At 42.1% G+C, this 22,473-nt stretch overlaps 4 protein-coding genes across 5 annotated transcripts; 2 read left to right on the plus strand and 2 right to left on the minus strand.

Moving 5' to 3' along the window:
• Positions 1–229: 229 nt before the first annotated feature.
• Positions 230–6,348, minus strand: cfap45 (cilia and flagella associated protein 45). Its single transcript, XM_061682082.1, is given in 12 exon segments — positions 230–353; positions 425–649; positions 718–911; positions 1,120–1,233; positions 1,681–1,827; positions 1,891–2,020; positions 2,095–2,273; positions 2,935–3,105; positions 3,186–3,330; positions 5,458–5,585; positions 5,623–5,724; positions 6,250–6,348. Coding segments are annotated over 12 exon segments (1,599 nt in total). The 5' UTR covers positions 6,253–6,348; the 3' UTR covers positions 230–292.
• A 268-nt stretch (positions 6,349–6,616) lies between these two features.
• On the plus strand, positions 6,617–13,655 carry slc37a4a (solute carrier family 37 member 4a). The gene is made up of 8 exons (XM_061682490.1): positions 6,617–7,698; positions 7,810–8,042; positions 8,921–9,164; positions 10,295–10,453; positions 10,574–10,659; positions 11,858–11,971; positions 12,056–12,194; positions 12,986–13,655. The coding sequence occupies exons 1-8, from the start codon at positions 7,551–7,553 to the stop codon at positions 13,150–13,152; spliced, it is 1,290 nt and encodes a 429-aa protein (XP_061538474.1). The 5' UTR covers positions 6,617–7,550; the 3' UTR covers positions 13,153–13,655.
• Positions 13,656–13,726: 71 nt separating this feature from the next.
• trappc4 (trafficking protein particle complex subunit 4) lies at positions 13,727–15,617 on the minus strand. 2 transcript variants are annotated; one of them, XM_061682492.1, is made up of 5 exons: positions 15,426–15,617; positions 14,926–15,100; positions 14,748–14,851; positions 14,531–14,657; positions 13,727–13,937 (listed from the first exon to the last, which is right to left on the minus strand). In XM_061682492.1, the coding sequence occupies exons 1-5, from the start codon at positions 15,598–15,600 to the stop codon at positions 13,859–13,861; spliced, it is 660 nt and encodes a 219-aa protein (XP_061538476.1). In that variant the 5' UTR covers positions 15,601–15,617; the 3' UTR covers positions 13,727–13,858. The 2 variants fall into 2 exon arrangements, with proteins under 2 accessions (XP_061538476.1, XP_061538477.1); XM_061682493.1 differs by having other exon boundaries at positions 13,846–14,290.
• Positions 15,618–15,862: 245 nt separating this feature from the next.
• Positions 15,863–18,682, plus strand: rps25 (ribosomal protein S25). The gene is made up of 5 exons (XM_061681806.1): positions 15,863–15,902; positions 16,493–16,582; positions 16,662–16,845; positions 18,438–18,539; positions 18,618–18,682. The coding sequence occupies exons 1-4, from the start codon at positions 15,900–15,902 to the stop codon at positions 18,533–18,535; spliced, it is 375 nt and encodes a 124-aa protein (XP_061537790.1). The 5' UTR covers positions 15,863–15,899; the 3' UTR covers positions 18,536–18,539; positions 18,618–18,682.
• The last annotated feature ends 3,791 nt before the right edge of the window (positions 18,683–22,473 follow it).

The following is a 22,473-nucleotide window of genomic DNA, read 5'->3' on the forward strand; positions in this document are numbered from 1 at the left end:
TCCAGATTATTTTTTTTTTTATTAATCTGTCACATTACTGGACCCCGACTGTTTTGTTGAACAATTTTTATATTACAAATATAAATCAACTGGAAGATCCCAGTTGAGACAAATTACGTTCTTCTCCAACCATGCATTGTTTTAGTTATGCACACAAGAAACCATTAATGAACCACTACAATTAGACTGTACCAATCACCATGAACTCAGAAATGCTACCATATGTTTATTTCTGGATCACATTGAAGATTGTGCTTGCTTGTTGATGCTGTGTGGATGTAATCTGAGTGAATCAAAGCAGCCAAGCCTTCCTTTCGACTTCACTGCAATATTTGTCACTGAGCCCTGTTGCCCTGAGACATGAACAGTAATATTCTATGAACACAAACGCCTTGAGAAAAGTCCACGTGCCACCTGTACTTACTTGAGCTCCTTCAGCTTCCTCTGTTTGAGTTCATTGATGCGCTTGTGTCGCTGTCGCGCCTCCTCGCTCAGTTTATCCGCTTCTTTCAACGTCTCCTTACGCTTGGCAACGTTTAATTGCTCCAAGTCCTTCACCTGCTGCCTGATGGCCTCTGCTTGGCGTAGTGCTTTCTGACGCTGCCTTTCGTCCACTTCCTTCTGTCTGGCGTTCGCCTCCTGTTGAACTCTATATGTGCCACAAAGAAAAGGTAGCAAGGGATGAATAGAAACCATGGTGTCACTGTCGTCACTCACTTCAAAACCCTCTCAAACTCGGCCTTCTCCCGGCCGGCCTCCATGGACAGGAGCTGCTCCTTACGCTGAACCTGGTCTAGGCGAGCAGCTCGAAGCATGGCCTCCTCCTGAACCTTCTTAGCAGCCAACTCCTTTTCTTTCCTCCTCCATTCTCTGTCCGCAATCTCTTGGTTCCTCTTGGCACGGAGCTCATCCTTTCAAATGCATCCACAGACAATTAAGATGCATAGCGGTTCTCATCTAGTTCATCAAGCGACCTTCTGAACCATTGTAAACCGAGACCCTCTTGTAAATGTTGACTGTCTGTCCCCAACCCAGCAGTTGAGGATCACTGATTTAAAATACTGATGATTCACTTTTGAAATGCAATAGAAAATCCCCCCAAAATTTGTCATTCCTGACCTGATCAGCCTTGTGGTCTCTCGCTCTCTCCTGCTGAGCTCTCAGTCGGGCAATCTCTAACTCCTTCTCCCTCTTCAATCTCTTCTGTTCCGCTTCATACTCCGCCTCTCGTTGCTGCGGGAGATAAGCAAGATAAAGGTAATGGACAACAAGCAATTAAGAAGATCCATCCATCCATTTTCTATAGCACTTGTCCTCATTACGTCACAGGTGAGATGTAGCCTATCCCAGCTGACTTTAGACAATAGGCGACTGGACACCAGCTAACTGCAAAGCACATATAGACAAACAGCTATTCACAATCACATTCACACCTATGGACAATTTAGAGAGAATATTTAACCTAACATGCACATTTCTGGAATGTGGGAGGAAGCTGGAGTACCCAGAAAAATAAAAAAACAGGAAGACCGGAGTTTGCTGCTGAGATTGTAAACCAAATGTCAAACTTGTGAGGCAGACGTGCCAGACACAAGGTCACTGTGCTGCCCAAAGTAAGAACCTTATCAATAAATCCGCAATTCTATAAGTATTTTCTGCAGCGTGATGGTGATGTCAGACCAGTTTGTTTTTGATGTATTCCATTTCTCTCATGTCTGCCAGCTTCTCCTCTTCTCTCCTCAGCTCCTGTGCCCTCAGCGTCTCAGCATTGATGCGCATGACCTCCTGGTGCAGATGCTTTTGTTCATCCCTCTTCTTCTCCCGGGCCTGGAACAAGAAAGCCAGTCAAACTCACTTGTATATTTCACTGGCCATTTTGTTTTATGGTACCCTGAGGTCCTCCAGGTTCATTCTGGCTTGCTTCTCTCTGGTCTGATGTTTCTCCTGCTCTTTCAGCTCCTCTTGCACCAGCTTCTCCTCCTGACGCTGCTGGATCTGCTCGAATATTTGTTGTTTCCCACTGGAGAGCGCACACAACACTTTGACACACACTTTTGAACAAGATAAGTGGTGTTTTCGGGCCTGAGGGTTCACCTGATCCTCTCTTGCTTGCGCAGCTCATCAATCTGCTCTACCCTGTCCAGACGTCTGCGGCGCTCCGCTTCCATCATGGCATCCAGACGCCTCTCCTCTTCCAGCATCTCCATCTGGATCTGTTTCTTCTCCTGGATTTGGGCGTCACGTGTGGCTTGGCACTGAGCACCTAGAATCGCCTGAGGAGTCCCCAGACAGGGAGTTCATGACAATTACTGTAAGGGAGTAGTTCTCAAACTTTTTACATCAAGTACCACCTCAAAAAATACCTAGCTCTCAAAGTACCACCACCATGACCAATATTAAAATACAGTAGCATAGTAGGCCCAAGTGCTCATCACAAACGAGGCAGAGGTTTTATTTCTAAAAAGTATATTTAATATTATTATAGCCTAAGCCACATTAGGCACAGTCGAACAGTAACACTGAACTTAAACATAGGAAACTAAAAAAAACTACTTAAAAAATTGATCAATTAAAATGGATTGCACATAAAAGTTAAATTTAAAAAATTTACCTAAATATTTTTTTTGAAAACAAACAGTTCTGAAAGATTTAATACAAATGTATTACACTTAAAATTAAATACAACTGAACTGTATGGGACTTAACAAATGTACTGTACTGTTTTTGTAATGTACTGTGCTTTTGTTTTAGTGTTTTGCTGCAAAACATCAGAGAAAAGGACAGGGACATCAACGCAGACAACGTTCCCCATACGCACAGGAAATTGCCATATTTCCTCAAATAGTTGCCATCACGCTAACCAACAGTGTCCACGTGAACAAATGAATGCCCCCTCCAAACAGGCGCCTTGAATGCTAATGCAGTATTTTCTACCTTGTTGAGTTGTCTAATGTCCTCCTCCTGCTCCATTCTCAGGGCATTGGCTCGCACCAGCAGATGCTGCACTCGCTCGTGAGCCTCCAGCTCCACCTCACTCAGAGCCTGCTTCTCCTGACGGCACATGTCGGCCTCTAACATCTGGCGCTTCCTTTCCTCGCCTGCCCGCTACACAGGATCAAGTGCAGAAATTGTAAATGCAGTTCAAGGTAAAGTCAAGAATTAAACGTTTTTGGAATGTTTGCTACCAATTCAGCCTCTTTCCTATTCTTATGTGCCTCCATCGAGGCTACCCTCTCCTCCTGAGAGAGAACCTTGGACCTGGAAGTGATCTGCTCAAAGTCAGCCGATGGTAGAATAATGGACTGTCCAGAGGGATCCCTGCATGGAACCCTAGGCATTTAACACAGAGGAATATATTGTTAGTTATACCTTCTGATAAAATCACGGTAAGATAGTCAGTAGTGACCCCAATGGAAAATCCAGAGGCTCAGCTATCAGCTAGTCTCATACACACACGTGATAACCGTCCAACCCTTTTCTATACCACCTGACCTCACTTAGGTTGCAGGTGATCTTGAGCCTATCCCAGCTGACTTTGGGCAAGAGGCAGCGTACCCACTGGACGAGTCGCCAGACAATCTCAGGGCACATAGACACATAAACATTCTTACCCACATTCACATCTTGAGCCAATTTAGTCTTCAATGAACCTAACATGCATGTTTTTGGAATGTGGGCGCTGGATTACCTGGATAAAACCTATGCAAGCATGGGGATAACACGCAAACTCCACACGGGAAGGCCAGAGCCAAGATTTTAACCCAGAATCTCAAAATTGTGATGCAGTTGGGCTAACCACTTGACTATCATGCTGCCTCAGGATAACATCCATCCATCCATCCATCCAATTTCTACCACTTATCTGAGGTCGGGTCACGGGGGCAGTAGCTTTAGCAGGGATGCCCAGACTTCCCTCTCCCCAGCCACTTCATCCAGCTCTTCGGGTGGGATCCCAAGGCGTTCCCAGGCCAGCCGAGAGACGTAGTCTCTCCAGCATGTCCTTGGTCGTCCCGGGGTCTCCTCCTGGTGGGACATGCCCGAAACACCTCACCAGGGAGGCGTCCGGGAGGCATCCTAATCAGATGCCTAAGCCACCTCATCCGGCTCCTCTCAATGTGGAGGAGAAGCGGTTCTACTCTGAACTCCTCCCGGATGACCGAGCTTCTCACCCTATCTCTAAGGGAGAGCCCGGACACCCTGCGGAGGAAACTCATTTCAGCCGCTTGTATCCGGGATCTCCGCGACCCACAGCTCGTGACCAGAGGTGAAGGTAGGAACGTAGATCGACCGGTAAATTGAGAGCTTCGCCTTTCGGCTTAGCTCCTTATTTACCATAACGGACCGATACAAAGTCCGCATCACTGCAGACACTGCACCGATCCGCCTGTCAATCTCCCGTTCCATTCTTCCGTCACTCGTGAACAAGACCCCAAGATACTTGAACTCCTCCACTTGGGGCAGGATCTCATCCCCGACCTGGAGAGGGCGCGCCACACTTTTCCGACTGAGGACCATGGTCTCAGATTTGGAGGTGCTGATTCTCATCCCAGCCGCTTCACACTCGCTGCGAACCGCTCCAGTGAGAGTTGGAGATCACGGCTTGATGAAGCCAACAGAACCACATCCTTTGCAAAAAGCAGAGATGCAATACTGAGGCCACCAAACCGGACCCCCTCTACGCCTCGTCTGCACCTTGAAATTCTGTCCATAAAAGTTATGAACTACCCTCTCGTCAACTGGAGTGAACCCCAACGTACAGGCGCCGAGCCGGGGGGAAATAAGTATACCCACACCTCGCGCCTCTCACCGTGGGCAACTCCAGAGTCGAAGAGAGTCCAACCCCTCTCAAGAGGACTGGTACCAAACCCCAAGCCGTGTGTGGAGGCGAGCCCGACTATATCTAGTCAGAACTTCTCGACCTCACACACGAGCTCGGGCTCCTTCCCTGCTAGAGAGCTGACATTCCACATCCCTAGAGCCAGCTTCTGTAGCCGGGGATCGGATCGTCAAGGTCCCTGCCTTCGGCAACAGCCCAGCTCACACTGCCTCCGACCCCTATGGCCCCTCCCACAGGTGGTGAGCCCATGGGAAGGAGTACCCACGTTACCCTTTCGGGCTGTGCCCGGCCGGGCCCCATGGGTGCAGGCCCGGCCACCAGGCGCTCGCCTTCGAGCCCCACCTCCGGGCCTGTCTCCAGAGGGGGGCCCCGGTGACCTGCGTCCGTGCAAGGGAGACCTAGATCCATTCATATTTTTGATCATAGGGGTCTTTTAGCTGTGCTTTGTATGGGCCCTCACCTAGGACCTGTTTGCCACGGGTGACCCTACCAGGGGCATGAAGCCCCAGACAACTTAGCTCCCCGGATCATTGGGACACACAAACCCCTCCATCACAATAAGGTGACGGCTTCCAGGAGGGTATAAGGATAACGATAAAAAAATAATAATAATTGCTTACCTGAGTTTGCGTATGAGATCTTTGGTGACAATTTGAATAGTCTTGCCTGTCTGCTTCTGAATTGGCGCATCCTTTACCTTCGAGGGTGAATGTAATGATCTCTAAACGACAAAGAAACACTCATCTGGCTGCTTAACAGATGCATTAAATAGAGGACACACTCACCTGTGTGTTTCTTCCAAACAGGCTTTCTTCCACCTGAGAGGAGGGAGCTCGTGTGCGGTATCGATGTTGTCTTCTCAAAGTTGACGTGGAAGAGGTCTCACTCTACAAAGTTTACATTTCTCCAATAATTATCACGGTCTTGTTCTATTAACACAAATGACACTTGAAGTTGACTGCCTATTTTTTTTCCCATAAGAAAACTGTTCCTCGTTTCATTGACAAGCATACTACACTAATCTGTAAATTAATTATTTGCTTGATTCATTATTATTATTATTGTTGCTATTTTTGTTTGTGTTGTTTATTTAATGTTATGAAATATAAATAATAATTTTACCATTCATATATACATATATTTATTTATATATTACCGACATTCCAAAACATGATCAACATGATCACAAAATAAAGTATACACTTTCCACTTACAAACCATCTTGGCTGTTTTTCAAGAAACTACATTAATGATTCTTTACTGTAAAACAATATAATAACTATGCTTTTTGTAACATCTCACGCTTATTTATAGTCACCCAACTTGGATTTTTGTGCGCCAATTGGGAAATAATCAAAACGTACCGTAAAAACGAACTACACTTAAAAAAGAAAGAAAAATACAAACCATACCATTTCTTCTTCGTCCAAATGCAGCTGGGACAGAAAATATTTTTGGTGATGAAAAAACTGACAAAAAATAGCTTTAAAAACAATTTACCCAGAAAGCTGTCTGTTTAGTGCGACAAAGAACCTCAATGGTAATGTTGTCCGGTTGCCATAGAAACATGACTATATTGCAAGGACGTACCTGTCGTGCGAGATTTATTTTGATATTTTCGGATTTCAAGAGAGAGATTAAACACACATAACATTTGGGCTAAAAACACTTAAAGTGTTAAGTGATGTATCGTTTTTACTTTTTATTCTCGCCTTTTCGTAGCAGTATTTCTGCCTCGTGCCGTGCTTCAACAGAGAAACCATAGAGGGCGCTAGTGTACCGGAGCGATATCCTCCGCGATATGGAAACGAAGAAGAGCTGAGGAAGGCGGTTCTCACAGCAAAAGTGAAACGGATGGATGAGTAAACTGAATGATAGAAATGAAAACATTATGTTATGGCGATATTCATACATATAATATCATTTGCTTTAAAAGGAAAAGAACGGCCGCATTGTCTGGTTGTTGTAATACTGTAACCTAGTGCAAGCTAGAAAACGTAACCGGGCGATTAATTACTAACAGCGTGTTATTCAGTGTAGCAGTTACGTTAAAATGTGTTATGTTACCAAAAAAATTGTTTACTCGACTATATTTCGTGCGTTTAGGGGTAAAAGTAGCCCAGGTGCAGTCACGCCTCAGTGAGTGTCGACAAATAAGCGACGCTGATTGGCTCTGGTGATGCGGAAACGTCATCGCAACCATCCAGTAATTCTTTCACTAAAGATATTGTTCAAATTGGTGTAAATATGAAAATAGCCGGGGAAAATATCCTGTTCATCCTAGCAGTTTGCTTTTTAAAATGCGTCTTATAGTACTGTAAATAACTTTTTTTAAGTGGCCGTAAATGATTTACTTCATTAGTCCAATGGCTCCATAACATCCCCAGTTGAGCAAACAACAGAGAACACCCATCAAGGTCATTGTTAAATTAGGATATTTTTGTTAAATAGTGCCAATCTTCTTTCAGGATTATGCTCTCATTACAAACAATATACGTGATACCCATCCAAGAGGCCAGATTAAATCATTTCTGGTGTTTGGGAGTTGACCATTAACTTGTACAGATTACAAAGAGTCCTTAGTTGTAAGCAGCAGCTGCTGCTGTGGCTACACTGTGGATCCTGAAGCAAAGTTCACCGGCAGCACAGTCTGCTGATCTCCTCTTTGAATTCTCCTCTCAGATATATATATATAATTTAAAAATTTGCAGTCATGGGTAGAGCAAATTATGGATACTATCGAGGCACTATATTTTTAGCCATGTTTGTTGGCTACACACTTTACTACTTTAACAGAAAAACGTTTTCTTTTGTGATGCCTTCGCTGATGCAGGAAATTAAGCTGGACAAGGATGATCTGGGTATGCTCGCTCACGTAGCATTTTAAATGTATTCCTATATTTTGAACCATGGCTCTCATGTTATGTTCACTTATCACAACCTTGTGTTGTTTGTGTGTTTTCTGCGCTCAGGCATGATAACAAGCAGTCAGTCTTTGGCCTACGCTATCAGTAAGTTCATCAGCGGAGTGTTGTCCGACCAGATCAGTGCTCGGTGGCTCTTCTCCATTGGCTTGTTCGCGGTGGGAGGCATCAATGTGGTCTTTTCCTGGTCGTCCACTGTGGCCGTCTTCTCTGCCCTGTGGTTCCTCAACGGCTTGGGTCAGGGTCTCGGCTGGCCTCCCTGTGGAAGGGTGCTGCGCAAGGTAGCCACACACGTGTACTGCACATACATTACTGCCACATCATTGAATCTGATTGTTGTCCTTTTATATTTCCATCTTTTGCACTCACCGATCGCAATATTAGGTACACGTGCACAATCTAATGAGGTCCAGTAGTAAATAGTTCTTAAAGATAATAGTGATGCTCAATTTTTATGGTCTAAGCAGTGTCGACTATTATAGTAGCTGTAATTTGCAGTGCATCATATTGAGGAAGTGTTTCTTATGTTTTGGTTGCCCTATTCAGATTACAAGAAAGGGGAACATTAGAAACAGCTCTGATGCAGTACACTGCTACACAGCACTGCAAGCACCCGACACAATATTAGTAGTTTTTTTCCTTGTATTTATTTTGGTCACATAAATATAAACATCTGCCATTAAATTAGTGATCAGAAAATGTGAATTGAATTAAATTAATTCCTTTTTTACAGCATTAAAGATTTTCTTTGGTGTGTATGCTGCTCTTCTATCAGTTCTCATTAAATTGGGCAGTTAATTGTGTTGTGGCTTTTTTGAGTGTAGGTAATCTCTGAAGCATTAAATGAATTTGATATTTGTGCAATAATTATTTTGCAAGTTGTTTAAATAAGTAGATAAAGTCAATCTAAACCCCAGAAGCAAGCTATTTCCCTAGAGTATGGCAGCTGTTGTAAGTGGAAAAAGGAATACAAAGAAATCTGTCTTCTCAAAACATGAACAGAGGTTATTTTCAGAACAGCAGTTGGCCTCATTTTTATGCCCTGCTGACCTAGCAACACGCTACAGCGACATGGGAAGAGGCAGAAAAATATCGACTTCAGCAGGCAGTGTGAAAAGGCACCATCACAGGAGTGATATCTGTTTATGTTTTCTCCCAGTGGTTCGAGCCCTCTCAGTTCGGAACATGGTGGGCAATCCTGTCATGCAGCATGAACCTGGCTGGCAGCTTGGGCCCTATTATCGCCACAGTGCTGGCCCACAGTTACAGCTGGAGGACCATCCTGTCCATGTCCGGAATGATCTGCGTGGTGCTCTCCTTTGTCTGCCTGTTGGTCATCAAGAATGAACCCAAGGATGTGGGGCTACCTAATGTAGAAGTGGCAGCCAAGAAGAGCAAAGGAGGTGAGTATACCTACTCTGAGACACTTGTATCACACACTGTGGAAACCTCGAACAATTTGTTTGGATTTGGAAACAGTTCTCATAGGAACGATGTGATGGAAAAATAACTGATCAGGCTCATTGAGCATCATAATCTTCCACTTGAAGCCTTTAAACTACCTGAAATCGTTATGGGTTAAGGTTTGTCATTCGCCAAAGTATCTGCTGAATCAAGTGTTTTTTTATGTTGAATTGTAGTGTAGTCCTCCGGATTCTCTTTCCCTGGCTTTGCACGGCCGCCTGCACTAAGAGTTGGTGTTTTAATCAGTGGTGGTAGTAGTAGGCCTTCCACTGTGTGGTTTGTCAAGAAAAAAATCCTGCTCTGAGAAACTTGCCATACAACCATAAAGCTTTTCAAACTGGCGCTGAACTGCATTCTCGGACAGAAAAACGTCTTTCCAGGGAGCAGTTTTGGAACGCAGCTTCAATCTCAATGGGCCAGCCACCGGCAAGGGAATGATATATGCTTACAAAAATTACAATGCCTAAATTGTCAAATCCAATGGACACACAGAAAAAAAGAAACAGAAAAAAAAGGAAGTGTATAATGACTTTTTGCACACCCTGTACTTAGCGGAATGCACTTCTTTTCTCGCTTTGCTACTGCGACAAGGTAATCCGTTCAATTTTCGATTCTATCGTCATTGTCACCCTTCTCCTCTTTGCCATCACATACCTTTTCTGCGATGATATTGCAGAAACACAAAAGGTTCAAGAAAAATCAACACCATTGTGAAATGAATCCTTTATATGTTCATTGATCTTAAGTCTTGCATGACATCTTGACAGTCGTCAAAACTAAAGTTTTGGGCAACTTTCCTGGAAATGTTGCTTGAACTCAACTGTAGAGCCCTCACTTTCTTCACTACTGCATTATATGGACTGTTTTTGCACTGGATGTGCCTCTTGTGACTAAAGTTCGATCATTCTGTGGACTTTGTACCCTGCATCCCTCTCACATGCCCCTCATGTGGAGCAACAATATGAGATATAAATCTCATTACAAGTGTTGTGTATTATTATATCTTGCTTGCCTTATTTACCTCCACCTTTTACATGTAATTTTCTCTTCCACCCTTTGTCTCCTTTAGGGTCTTCTAGTGATGAGAGCACCCTGTCCGAGTTCCTGCTCTCTCCTTACCTGTGGCTCCTCTCCGTGTCTTATCTGGTGGTGTTTGGGGTGAAGACAGCCTGCACTGACTGGGGACAGCTGTTTCTCATTCAAGACAAGGGACAGTCAACGCTGATGGGTAAGCAATATTGACACTAATTGACATTTTGACATGGTCATTATAGCATTGAAGAGCAAATTTTACAGTGCTGTATGTTCACTGTTAATGTGTTTTGATTCACTGCTGTTTTCTTCATAGGTAGCTCATACATGAGCGCCCTGGAGTTGGGAGGTCTGTTGGGCAGCCTGGCAGCAGGTTACCTCTCTGACAAAGCTGTGGCCAAAGTGAGTATACAATCCCGACTCACACCTGTTTGAGACTCCTCTGTCTGTTTTTGTTTAGCACAAATTCAGTACACGAAAGTGTACACACAGGTTCAATTATTGTCAAATTGATTGTCCTAAGACCTTAAATCCTCTTCCTGTGCCAGTTTACTTTAACAGTACTGTATGAAACAAAATATATTTAATTTTCCGTTTAAATTAGTCCAAAGGTTTGATTGTTTTGCAGTAGATTAAAATGGATTCATCAATCCATTTTCTATAGCGTTTGTCTTTATTAGGGTCATGGGTGAGCCGGAGCTTATCCTAACTGACTTTGGGCAAGAGCCGGATACACCAAAGACTGGTCACCATTCAATCTCAGAACACACATACACAAACCATTGACACTCTCACAACTATGGACACTTTGCAATGTTCAATGAGCCTACCATGCATGTTTTTGGAATGTGGGAGGAAGTAAGAGTACCCGGGAGAAAACGCACGCAAGCACAGGTAGGATTAAAATTCACTTTACTGAAATTAATTACTGTATGTTGTGGCAGTCCAGTGCTGTAGTGGTTAGCACGTCTGCCTCAATGGTTGTGGTTCTGGATTAGAATTTTGGGCAGGCCCTTCCTGTGTGGAGTTTACATGTTCTCCCTGTGTTTGCTTTGGTTTTCTCCCGCTACTCTGGCTTCCTCACACATTCTAACACCATGCATGCTGGGTTCATTGAAGACTGAGTTTAAGTTGTCCATTGGTGCGAGTGTACTGCAAATGACTGTTGTCTATGTGTGCTCAGGGCATTGAATCAATTGATTTGCAATCGATACAATGCCCAGAGAATGAAATGACCTGGATGAATGAGAATATTCAGATGCATGTCTATATGTGCTCTTCGATTGACTGGTGACCAGTTCAGGTTGTACCTCACTCCCACCCGAAGTCAACTGGGATAGGGTCCGGTTTACCCTCAACCCTAATGAGGACAAGCACTATAGAAAATTAATAGATGGATAATTATGTTGCTGATAGGAAAAATAATCCATATCGCTCAGATATTCCAGACGTTTCTGCTGATTTGGACTATGCCCATGGTCCTACACCTGTATGAGTGTAGGCAGTGCCACTACTTTCTTTCCACACCTGCCCCATCCCTGATAACTGCTGTTTATACAGGGAACTCACCTTCTCAATCATATCTCTTTTCTCTGTACAGCAAGGTATGAATATCTATGGCAATCCTCGTCACTTTGTCCTGATCCTTATGATGGCAGGAATGTTCGTGTCCATGTATTTGTTTAGAGTCACAGTCACTCCAGAGAGCCCGAAGGTAATTCATGACACAACATAAAGGTTTTGTGTGAGATTAAGAGCAGAATTCATTGGAATTAATGTCTGCTTTGTGCACTTATAGGTATGGATACTCTGTTTGGGTGCTGCTTTCGGTTTCTCCTCCTATGGGCCAATAGCCTTGTTTGGTGTTATAGCCAATGAGAGTGCTCCATCCAGCTACTGTGGGACGTCGCATGCTATTGTGGCCCTCATGGCTAACAGTAAGTATATCACTATTATATTTACATAGAGTACTGTGCAAAAGTCTGGGTCACCATTAGCTTTCTTTTTATAATGACCTTTCTTTACAACAGTCAGTATGACTTGTAAACCCTTAACTAATTGCACACAGCAGGTTTGCACAAATAAATACAAACGCAACATTCACTGAACTTACTAGATGAATGATCCGTGAAGGAACAACCAAGTACATATCAAAAACCAATTGTATTTCCATCCATTTTCATGGTTATTTGGATAAGGGTAGTTTTAATATTAATATGGTGAATTAATATGGTACCATTGGAACCATCCAAAACCCAGAATCAGATTGGCACCCTCTGCACTGCTACAAAGGATTTCTAAGAAAGTGAAAGTGCCCTTTTTTTATTTCAGGAAATCTTGCCAAGTGTAATTCTCTTACTGCCCTGGAAGATAATTTCACGTCTTTCTAGTCTGAATCCTCTCACATACAGTATATATATTTCTTATATTTAGACAGGCAATTTTTGCAGGGTGTCTGGTCTTCATCCTCGATTAACCAGGAAGTAGCCTCGTAGCACCAAATACAAAGGTCAAACACTTTCAATAGTAGTCTAGCCTTAGTGGAGGGTTTGTACTCGACTTGGCCTTCATTATATATGACTACTATGACACTGCTAGAACAACAAATCTAATGGTGCACCAAGACTTTTGCACACTATAGTACATTCTAAATTTGTTAATTCTCTTCAAGTGAACCTGAATATTTTTACTTAAAGGGAAAGATAAGAAAAAAAAATGTCTTCCTTAGTTGGCGGCTTCCTCTCCGGGCTTCCATTCAGCACCATCGCCAAACATCACGGCTGGGAAATGGCCTTCTGGGTTGCAGAGATTGTCTGCGGCATATCTGCTGTCTGCTTCTTCCTGCTGCGTAACATCCGCACAAAGATGGGCCACGTGTCCAAAAAGTCCGACTGAAGTGTCGTAATTTCCCACGCGAAGATAAATGTGAAGCCTTCAATGTAATATCCTATTTTTTAAACATATTTTTATGCTCGTCACATTAGTTTCAGCATGTAAAATGAAGCTCAAATTAGTTAGGACATGCTTTTTTCCTAAAACTAAACACCACATCAATAATTTAACAAGGCAACAAAATGAAATGCAGTGAAACGCCCAAAGTCAAACACACTCAGTTCCTTGGTACTAGTTGGTTTCCAAATTGTTCTCATTTCTAAATATTATTTTCTCAAACTGTTGCTGTCATAAAACCTTCATAAACTGAACAGCCAATGTTTACTTAACATTTTGCTTACATTTAACTTTTGGGATCTTCAACTTTGGAGGTTCCACTAGAGAAATGTCTCAAGCAGCTCCTTATTATAATGACAACAGAACCAACTCTTAATATTCAACCTTTTGTTATTTTTTTTTTTAAATAAAAAAAGCAAGACTTGAATAAATAATACTGGTCATTTTCAGTGTTCTTATGAGCTACCTTGTACACAATCTAACTACATTTTAACATATAAGGAGGGGGCAAACAAGAGTGACACTTGAAATAATATTAGTTTAATAGTATTTACAAAACAAGATGTATGTACAGTTTAGTCATTGCATCCTCAATGGAACACAGCAAACAACCACAATTTATAAACCAACTGTTGTTGAGTTATTTTCTTATTTACGATCCAGATCCAAAGTTACCAGCCTTTTCTGCAATCTCCAGTGCACTCTTTAAGTTCTGATCAAAAAGCTCACACCTAGAAATACAAAATTCAAACATCACAAACTTGACCACAGATGACATGTAAAATAAAATATCCAAGGTTCTCTTGGAGCAGAATGTTAAAGGTCCTGTATTTTGACCGACCAACTTTTTTCTAGTATTTGGGATGTAATAGTGTCTCTATGGTGCCTCAGTAAACATGTGAAATATGAATTAAAATCGCCCACGCATTCATGAGTTCTGGATGTTTTTCAGCCAAGAGCTGTGAAATTAGGTTATTCAAATTTCTCGAGCTTGACTCCTTCACTGGCGAAGACCTCCGCCTACCTCTCCGTTCCTGAGCCAGCGCTGTCAACATAAACACGTGTGCTCTCACAACTGGGTCTTCTACATGGAAGCAACCAATCAGACGAGAAGGGGAGGTCTTAGCAAAATATGGACAATGCGGATACAACATTGGGTCAAACAGAAATAGCTGTCAAAGCGGCCTTTTCTGGACACAAGTATGACAAAACCAAGGTGTTTTTTTTTTTTTTTATGAAATTGACACTTTTAAATAAAGTCCATGTTAGAGAGTCACTCTATGGTGGTCTAAATAGCCAAAATGTGAGACCTTTAAATGTGTACCTGATAGGCATCTCCAGAGAGTAGAATGGATTCTTTAGAGCAAAATCTGCATAGATCTCATATATTTTCCTGAGAAGAGCATCAATGCCGGCTTGTCGCGGGTCTGCCAGCACTATGAATTTTATTCCTGGAAGAAAACTTAAGTTTAGTTTTACACATTTGGTAATCTGGCAGGCTTTTTTATTTTATCTGGTAGAACAACAGCATCATGCGCCACCTGTAAGAGTCTGAAAACAGTGGAGTTTGAACACGTCCGTTTCCAGCATTTCTATCCCTGAACTTCCAACCTCGGGAGACAGCTGTGATCCGATAGCGAACAACCTGGGGAAAACAAAAGGACATGCACAAGTGAGAGACAATTATAAACGTTGCCAGAAAGAATGAGCGTGACTTACGAATGGAACATGGATGCCAGCATCAGTTTCTCATTAGAGCTGAGGCGGGCGCGTCCGAATCGAATCGACACTGGATAATTGGCGGGATCTTTCAAATATTCCAGAATGTCCTTCCCATCTGCTGTACTCTTTCCCATCACATCAATCCCATTGATGGACAGAACTGCATGACCCACTGGGAGGAAAAACAAATGGAAGAACACCTACTAAACAGCTATTTTGTCAAATCAGCAAGGTTTTTTTTCTGGCTGTCATAATTTTGAGTTTTGCCATAATTATTATTAGCACATATGATGCACCAATCACGACCACTGTACTTTTACTCCAGTCACATTGTTCAGTGAATTCTAATAGTAGCACATTCCTAATTCTGGAAGTCAGACTACAATATCCAACCCCACATTGTGGACTTACTATAGTACACTGAACTATATTTCTATTCGCTAACACCTCTATGAGCTAACATGGATGCTAGTTAGTGCTAATGTCTGCGGCATTACCTTTGATTCCGTCCCTCTGCCCAAACGACACGACCACCTTCTCGTCGTGATGCTTGAGCACCAAATCTAAAGGGTAACTAAACGTCTTTTCGGCATCCGCTCTCGGCACATAGTTGTCATACTGGTAAATTAACCCCCCAGCCTTGTTGACTACATACACACTGAAGATCACCATCTTTGCGACTTCTTCGGCATTTGACAGCCGCGGTCACGTGACGATAACACGCCCAAATAATAATTTTTTTTCATTTTATTTTTTCCACCGTCGTTGATTTTAGTCTAGTAATTAATAGAAAACGCAACAGTGTGGTTCGTGTGCTGAAAAGTAGTTGTTATCCGCACTTTAATTCGAAAACAGTATGGAAACAAAGTGAACTTCAATTCCCATAATCCTCCACTTTCGCATATACGGGTAGTCCAATGGGTTTTTGCACGGGCCCACTTCCTTTCGCTCCGACATCTTGACGAGGAAACATGGTGAGTACGGCGAGCGACAGGTTAAACGAGTCAACGTGAACGAATTCACTGGTTTAACGACTCCCATTGACGTATAAACAGTCGGAATATACAGTGAAGCAAGTGTGCTTAATTTCATTAGAGTAAAATGGTCGCAAACGACCAAACAAGACTAGTAGACGGTGGTGAGCATATGTGCTAATTCCGCCACGCTTCCACACGCCTTGTGAGCGAGGAAACCTTCTAATAGCCCCAAACAATGACTGTCGTAGTTGTAGTACTCCCCATATTAAGTTGCCATATTACTTGATAGGTATGTTCGAATGTTGCTAACAGTATCTTTCAAAAGTATTAATGCTCTTGGCGAGACTAACAAGGCCTCGACAGGCCGGTGATGTGCCCAAGTCTGCCTTAGCAGCGGCTAGAGGTTTGATTTCTCGTACTCACAATTGGTTGTATTTTAGGTGGTTTCTCATAACTAAATGGAACATATTTTTGCACGACTACCTAGGCTTAGTTGAAACTGTTAAACGTATTTGACACATCTCTTGATTTCAACTATTTAACATGGAGTTCAATGGAAGTTTTAACCGACCATCTCCACTTTTCAGCCTCCCAAGACAGACAAGAAAAAGGATACTGGGAAGTCCAAGAAGGACAAGGACCCAGTCAACAAGTCTGGAGGCAAAGCCAAGAAGAAGGTATGACCTCCTTGTACTGAAGTTATGTTTCAGTGTTTTTCCTGGCAGCACTTCATAATGTTTTGTTGTCTGTGAGCAGAAGTGGTCCAAGGGAAAAGTGAGGGATAAGCTCAACAACCTGATCCTCTTCGACAAGGCCACCTACGAAAAGTTGTACAAAGAAGTTCCTAACTACAAGCTTATCACGCCCGCTGTTGTGTCTGAAAGGCTGAAGATCCGGGGCTCCCTGGCCAGGAATGCCCTGCAGGAACTGCTCTCTAAAGGTCAGCCTCCCACCTAAATGTTTAGTCTCAACTGTAAAGCATAAAGGGAGAAACGAGCCTACATGATGCTCAACTAAAATAAAATAATGTGGTACCTTGTATTGTGACCACCATCAAGTAAGTGATTCTGCCCAACCTCCTCCAATTTGTTAAGACTTTAAAAAAAAATGCATACGTTTAATTTTAAGTTTAATTTGTTTTGGTGTGCAAAGTTTCACCATACCAGGGGTGTCAAACTCATTTTCATCATGGGACATCGTAATCAGTATCCTCTCAAAGAGCCATTTTGACTGTGAAATGCATAAATATATAATTACCTCTTCGTATTATGTAATGTAGCCACATTTAAAATATATATAATATATATATATATATATATATATATATTATATATTTTTACAAATTGGATTTTAGGTCAGGAAATATTAACAACCTTAATGTGACAAGATTTGGTGGGGAATTTTTTTTTTAATGCTTGTCATCTGTAAAGAGTGAAACAAATTAGCAGTTATTGTACACATTTTCTACCAAAATGAAAACAAATCAATTTAGCAAGAAACATGAAGTGGGCACACTGGATTTGCTTTTGAGGGCAACAAAAATAATGTCGCGGGGCGGATCTGGGCCCCAGCCTTGAGCTCAACACGTGCCATAGACAGTTTTTTAATGAACATTGTCATACAAGAATGAGTAGACATTTTGGAAAATAAAATTAAAACAACAAGTGTAATATATCAAAACCGTAACCATAATTAACGATATACCTATAATTGACTCCCAGTCAGTGGCTAACCAGGTAGTGTAAAGAGGGAATAGCAAGTTCGGTCTTCACTCTGCTTGGTTTTTGTCAAATGTCACAAAGGGTTGGATTTAAATGCGTGACACCGTTCAAAGGCAAGTCCTTTGTTTACAAAAAGTGGACTGGAACAGCACAGAAACGCAGGACAAAGCCACCTTTTCTACTTTCAGTGGGTATATATTTTAAAGTTCTTCCCTTGCTGCTGTTCAGTGTTGCCTATGAAAAAAGCTAAAAATGAAGTTAATTCTATGATGCTGACTGAAAAATGATACCCCCCACCCCCAAATTGTGAAGGAACTTTGCATTTATGAGCTTTCGACTTGGACTGTTCCACAGTAGGACGTCCTTAGAGGCAAAATGTCTTACCACATTAAACGGTAGGGGATCCAGGTCACCCAAGTCCACCCCAAAATTAAGTTTGTGTGTGTGTGTGTGTGTGTGTCCCCCGAGTGCTGAAAACAGTTTTGGTGCAATTAGGTTGTTACCGTGCCTTTTTATCGAGAAATCATTAAAACGAAAAATTGGATTCGAGGTCATGATCATGCGCTCGTTTTCCACAATATTGTAATGGAACATCAAGCTTGTACCACAGCATTTTATCGTCCTACTAAAATATAAATATGCATGTGTGCTACTTTGCTGGAGGCATTTTGCACTCCCATCTGCTACCGTTGGGATAGTTGTGGGTGACAGTTGACATCACCCAACGGACATTGCTGCTTGCATGCTCCACATACACTATACATCCAAATGGAACTCAATAACTTGAAATGTGTGCGCTGTGTTGTTGCAGGCATGATCAAGCTGGTGTCCAAGCACAGAGCCCAGCTCATCTACACACGTAACACCAAGGGTGGAGATGAGGAGGCAGCAGCAGCAGAGAAAGCATAATTAGGTAACAACTATTTAAAATGGATGCCCAGGTTTGCTTCACAAGAAGCCTCCGCTCACCTGTCGTCTTTCTCTTTTTCAGGTTCTCCTGTTTGTTTCCTTTGATGTGCTCTTTGTAATGGAAGGTGAATAAAATGGAAAGACAAATCCTGGACTGCTTTGTTTGCAATAGATAAAATTCATCCTCTACACTCATAATAATGCAACCAAATATATGTAAGAGTGGAATAATGCTTGTCTGCCTGTCATGTCCCAATGTAACATTCTGACCTTCCCACTCAGGGCAACTTGGTGTGCCATAAATTGTTCTTACAATATGATGGTATCCTACTATAGAAAAACACTATGTAGCCAGCTAACATTCTGATGTACTGGTACATAAATAAATTAGCATAGTGTCAAAAGCAGTTTAATTTGGTAGTTCAATTAAAAAACTTAAACCTTTACGAAGATGCACTACATAAAGTAACACAATTTTATTCACGATTTTTTTTAAATGATGTATAATTTTGATTATAGCTTATAGCAAATGAAAACCCCAAAATCACCAGGAACTAGAATATCATGTAACAAACAATCAAGAAACAATGTAAATGGTTTTTAATGTAGAAATTAAGCAGGAATTTGCCCTCTGAAAAGTATTTTTGCCAAGTGTTGAAAGAATCTCCAGACTGAAATAAATGAACCTTTCGACCATATTCAAATTCATTGAGCTGTACCTTAATTACACTTAAAAGACAAGCTCCATATTAAGGATTCAAAATTTGATCTGAAGGCTTTCCCTGCGTTTTGTTTGATTTCTTATTTCAGGCACTGAAAGTTAAGTTTCCAAAGCAACTTACACTTTTGCATGTTAAAATGTTCATTAAAGATGTGTTAAAAGTGTCTTGTGCAACACCCAGTCTGTACTGAGATGCCATCCAGCACACGGAACAGCGGGACATCCGGTGGTCTTTTTTTCAGTTCAAGGTAGATCATTTCTAACTGGGTGCCTCTTTAGAAATTCATCATTTATGTGTCGCATTTATCCTTTTAAAGCCACAGGCAGTGAAGTCGCTATAAGATATTGATAAGCAGTATCACCAAATGAACACGTTTTCTGTCAGATGGCTGCTGGAGGCATGAGTGACTGTGATGGAGTCTGTCAGCATGGTGTGACCTCCAGCTGCTGTTGCTCAGCCAACGTCCTAACATGGAGGTTTGGTGATATTGACTGCTACATGACTCATTTTAACAATCAAATGTGCTAAACAGGCCTGCTGTTTTTGTACAAGCACAAAACCTCTGCTGTCAAGGGTGTAGGCTGGGATAGGCTCCAGCTCACTCTGACCCTAATGAGGACCATCACTATATAAAAAGGAACAAGGGTTCATACCTCGAGTGGTGTCCTGGCTTGTATGCCAATATGTAGAGTATGAGGTTGCCATAGCAACAGCAGAATTTTTTTTTTCCTTATTAAATGCCAATGTAGTCATGATGATTTTTAAGGTCAAATGATTTCTTGAAAAGCCAACACTAACCTCATCAACTAAAACTTTCATGAGTAATTTCTATACTGAAAAAAGTAAAGTTGACGTTAGAATGGAAGGAGTAGAAAGTACAGATGTGTTTTCAAATGCAGGAAGTCAAAGTAAAAAAATCATCAGAAAAATAAATACTCAAGTGAAGAACATGCCTGAAAAATCTAAAAGTGTCTCTACTTTGTTCCTTCCCACAACTGGAATCAATTATTTAAAGTCAAATGAAGCATAGAAGCCTTAAAAAGATGCCAAATAAGCACAGAGTACCTTACTTCAATTTCCAATATCCTACACTACATGTGTCATTGTCTCCCATTACCCCAAGATGGGACCGGCTCGTTGAAGAGAACCAAGCGCAGGGCTCCCACTAGTTACAACAACTACATTCGGCAAAAAGGTAAGTTGCATTTTTTAAATTATTTTACGAGGGCTCCAATTTACAAGATTAAGCCAGTCTAATGCCCTCACATGTGGGCAAGGACAGCCAAATTCACCGAGGCAATTTCTGAAGTTTATTGAACGGAACAAACAGTCAAACACAAAAATACAAAATGAGAACCCTCGCAAGGAACTGCTGTAGGCCTCCAACTCATGCCCATATGCTCAACCTCAACTAAGCGCCAGCTCCTGATGTCACTCACTAGGCCACGCCCCATATAAAATGCTCCCATCCAACACACAAATACTACAGCACATACAGGTACAGTAAGAACTGGTTTATTATTATTATTATTGTTTTTGTACAATACAATGTCACAGTACCATTACCTCACAAAAGTGAGTACGAGTCTTGTTCTGAGTGGAATCTGTCCTGTTAGCCCAATGTATAGTCTTGGCCACCGTGCTGCAGCTCACTTTCAGGGTGTTGGCAATCTTCTTATAGCCAGGGCTATCTTAAAGGAGAGCATATTTTTTTTCAGAGCCTCAGAGTTCTTTGCCATGAGGTCTTTAAAGCCTTAACACCAAATGTAACACACCTGTTCCACATTCACGCTTGAGACTTTGTAACACTAATGAGTCACATGACACCAGGGAGATTACTAATTGGGCCAAATTTTGACATTTTTTCACTCAGGGTGTACTCACTTTTGTTACCAATGATTAAGACATTAATGTCTGTATGTTGGGTTATTTTGAGGGGACAGTAAATTTACACGATTCAACAAGCTGTACACTGACTAATTTACATTGTAGCAAATTGTCATTTCTTCAGCGTTGTCCAATTAAAAGTTATAATCAAACATTTACATAGATTTGTACTCACCTTTGTGATATACGTTAGGTCAGGGGTCACCAACATTTTTTTAAAATTGAGAGCTACTTCTTGGTTACTGATTAGTTCATAGGGATACCAGTTTGCCCAACCTTGGGCCGTCACCTTATCGTGGTAGAGGGGTTTGTGTCCCAATGATCCTAGGAGCTAAGTTGTCTGGGGCTTCACGCCTCGCAGGGAAGGAGGCCGAGCCGGTGTGTGAGGTTGACAAGTTCCGACTAGATATAGTCGGGCTCGCCTCCACACACGGCTTGGGCTCTGGTACCAGTCCTCTTGAGAGGGGTTGGACTTTTTTGCAGTCTGGAGTGGCCCACGGTGAGAGGTGGGGTGTTCCGGGCACGTCCCACGGGGAGGAGACCCAGGATACGCTGGAGAGACTACGTCTCTCGGCTTGCCCGGGAACACCTCGGGATCCCCTCGGAAGACCTGGAGGAAGTGGCTGTGGAGCGGGAAGTCCGGGCTTCCTTGCTAAAGCTACTGCCGCCGCGACCCGACCTCGGCTAAGCGAAAGAAAATGGATGGATACCAGTTTGATACACACTTCTGAAACAACAAATAAAAAACATAATAATACAAGAATAAGAATTAAAAATAAAAACTTAAAATTAAACAACAAATGACCTTTAATTGTATTTGATATTCGTGCCGTTAATTAATTATATTCAGCTCTGTGACGACAATGATCAAATTAATAATCTCTCACAATAATCATCACCAGTGATTTAAACAAACAATATCAACATGCAACACTTTATTTCACTGAATCTCTTCAAGTGTTAACATTTTCAAATGATCACTTCCACATTCCTAGGAAATCACAATGCCCCATCACTGGTGACATACTTCAAACCAGGCCCGCCGACAACAGGGCCTGTTGTTGGCGGGCACCATGTTGGTGACCCCTGTTTTAGATGCTACAAGATGGAGGCAAAGCACTACTTTTATATTAAACAGGGCTTGGTGAGTGCGCATGGGCCGTGGTGGTAAAAAGGTTGGGGTCTGCCGATTTAAAGAACAACAGTGAAAACCATTTTGGCTCATCAATGTGCACTGACCACCTCCCTCATTCCCTCTCTCTCTCTTTCTCTCCCCCTCGCTCAAATAAATGTTCCAGTGCATAGCAGAGTGAGAGGCAAAGTACTGTA

Source organism: Phycodurus eques, chromosome 7 (assembly GCF_024500275.1).
Source record: "Phycodurus eques isolate BA_2022a chromosome 7, UOR_Pequ_1.1, whole genome shotgun sequence".
NCBI lineage: Eukaryota > Metazoa > Chordata > Actinopteri > Syngnathiformes > Syngnathidae > Phycodurus > Phycodurus eques.

Bases quoted from the DNA above. Each gene is read 5' to 3' on its own strand.
- trappc4 (XM_061682492.1), bottom strand. From the start codon at position 15,600: ATGGTGATCTTCAGTGTGTATGTAGTCAACAAGGCTGGGGGGTTAATT. The intron at 14,852-14,925 runs GTAAGTCACGCT...TGTTTTCCCCAG, and splicing joins CTGGCATCCATGTTCCATTC to GTTGTTCGCTATCGGATCAC. The intron at 14,658-14,747 runs GTGGCGCATGAT...GTTTTCTTCCAG, and splicing joins CTGTTTTCAGACTCTTACAG to GAATAAAATTCATAGTGCTG.
- rps25 (XM_061681806.1), top strand. The intron at 16,583-16,661 runs GTATGACCTCCT...GTCTGTGAGCAG, and splicing joins GAGGCAAAGCCAAGAAGAAG to AAGTGGTCCAAGGGAAAAGT. The intron at 16,846-18,437 runs GTCAGCCTCCCA...GTGTTGTTGCAG, and splicing joins GCAGGAACTGCTCTCTAAAG to GCATGATCAAGCTGGTGTCC.
- slc37a4a (XM_061682490.1), top strand. From the start codon at position 7,551: ATGGGTAGAGCAAATTATGGATACTATCGAGGCACTATATTTTTAGCC. The intron at 7,699-7,809 runs GTATGCTCGCTC...TTCTGCGCTCAG, and splicing joins GCTGGACAAGGATGATCTGG to GCATGATAACAAGCAGTCAG. The intron at 10,454-10,573 runs GTAAGCAATATT...TTTTCTTCATAG, and splicing joins GGGACAGTCAACGCTGATGG to GTAGCTCATACATGAGCGCC.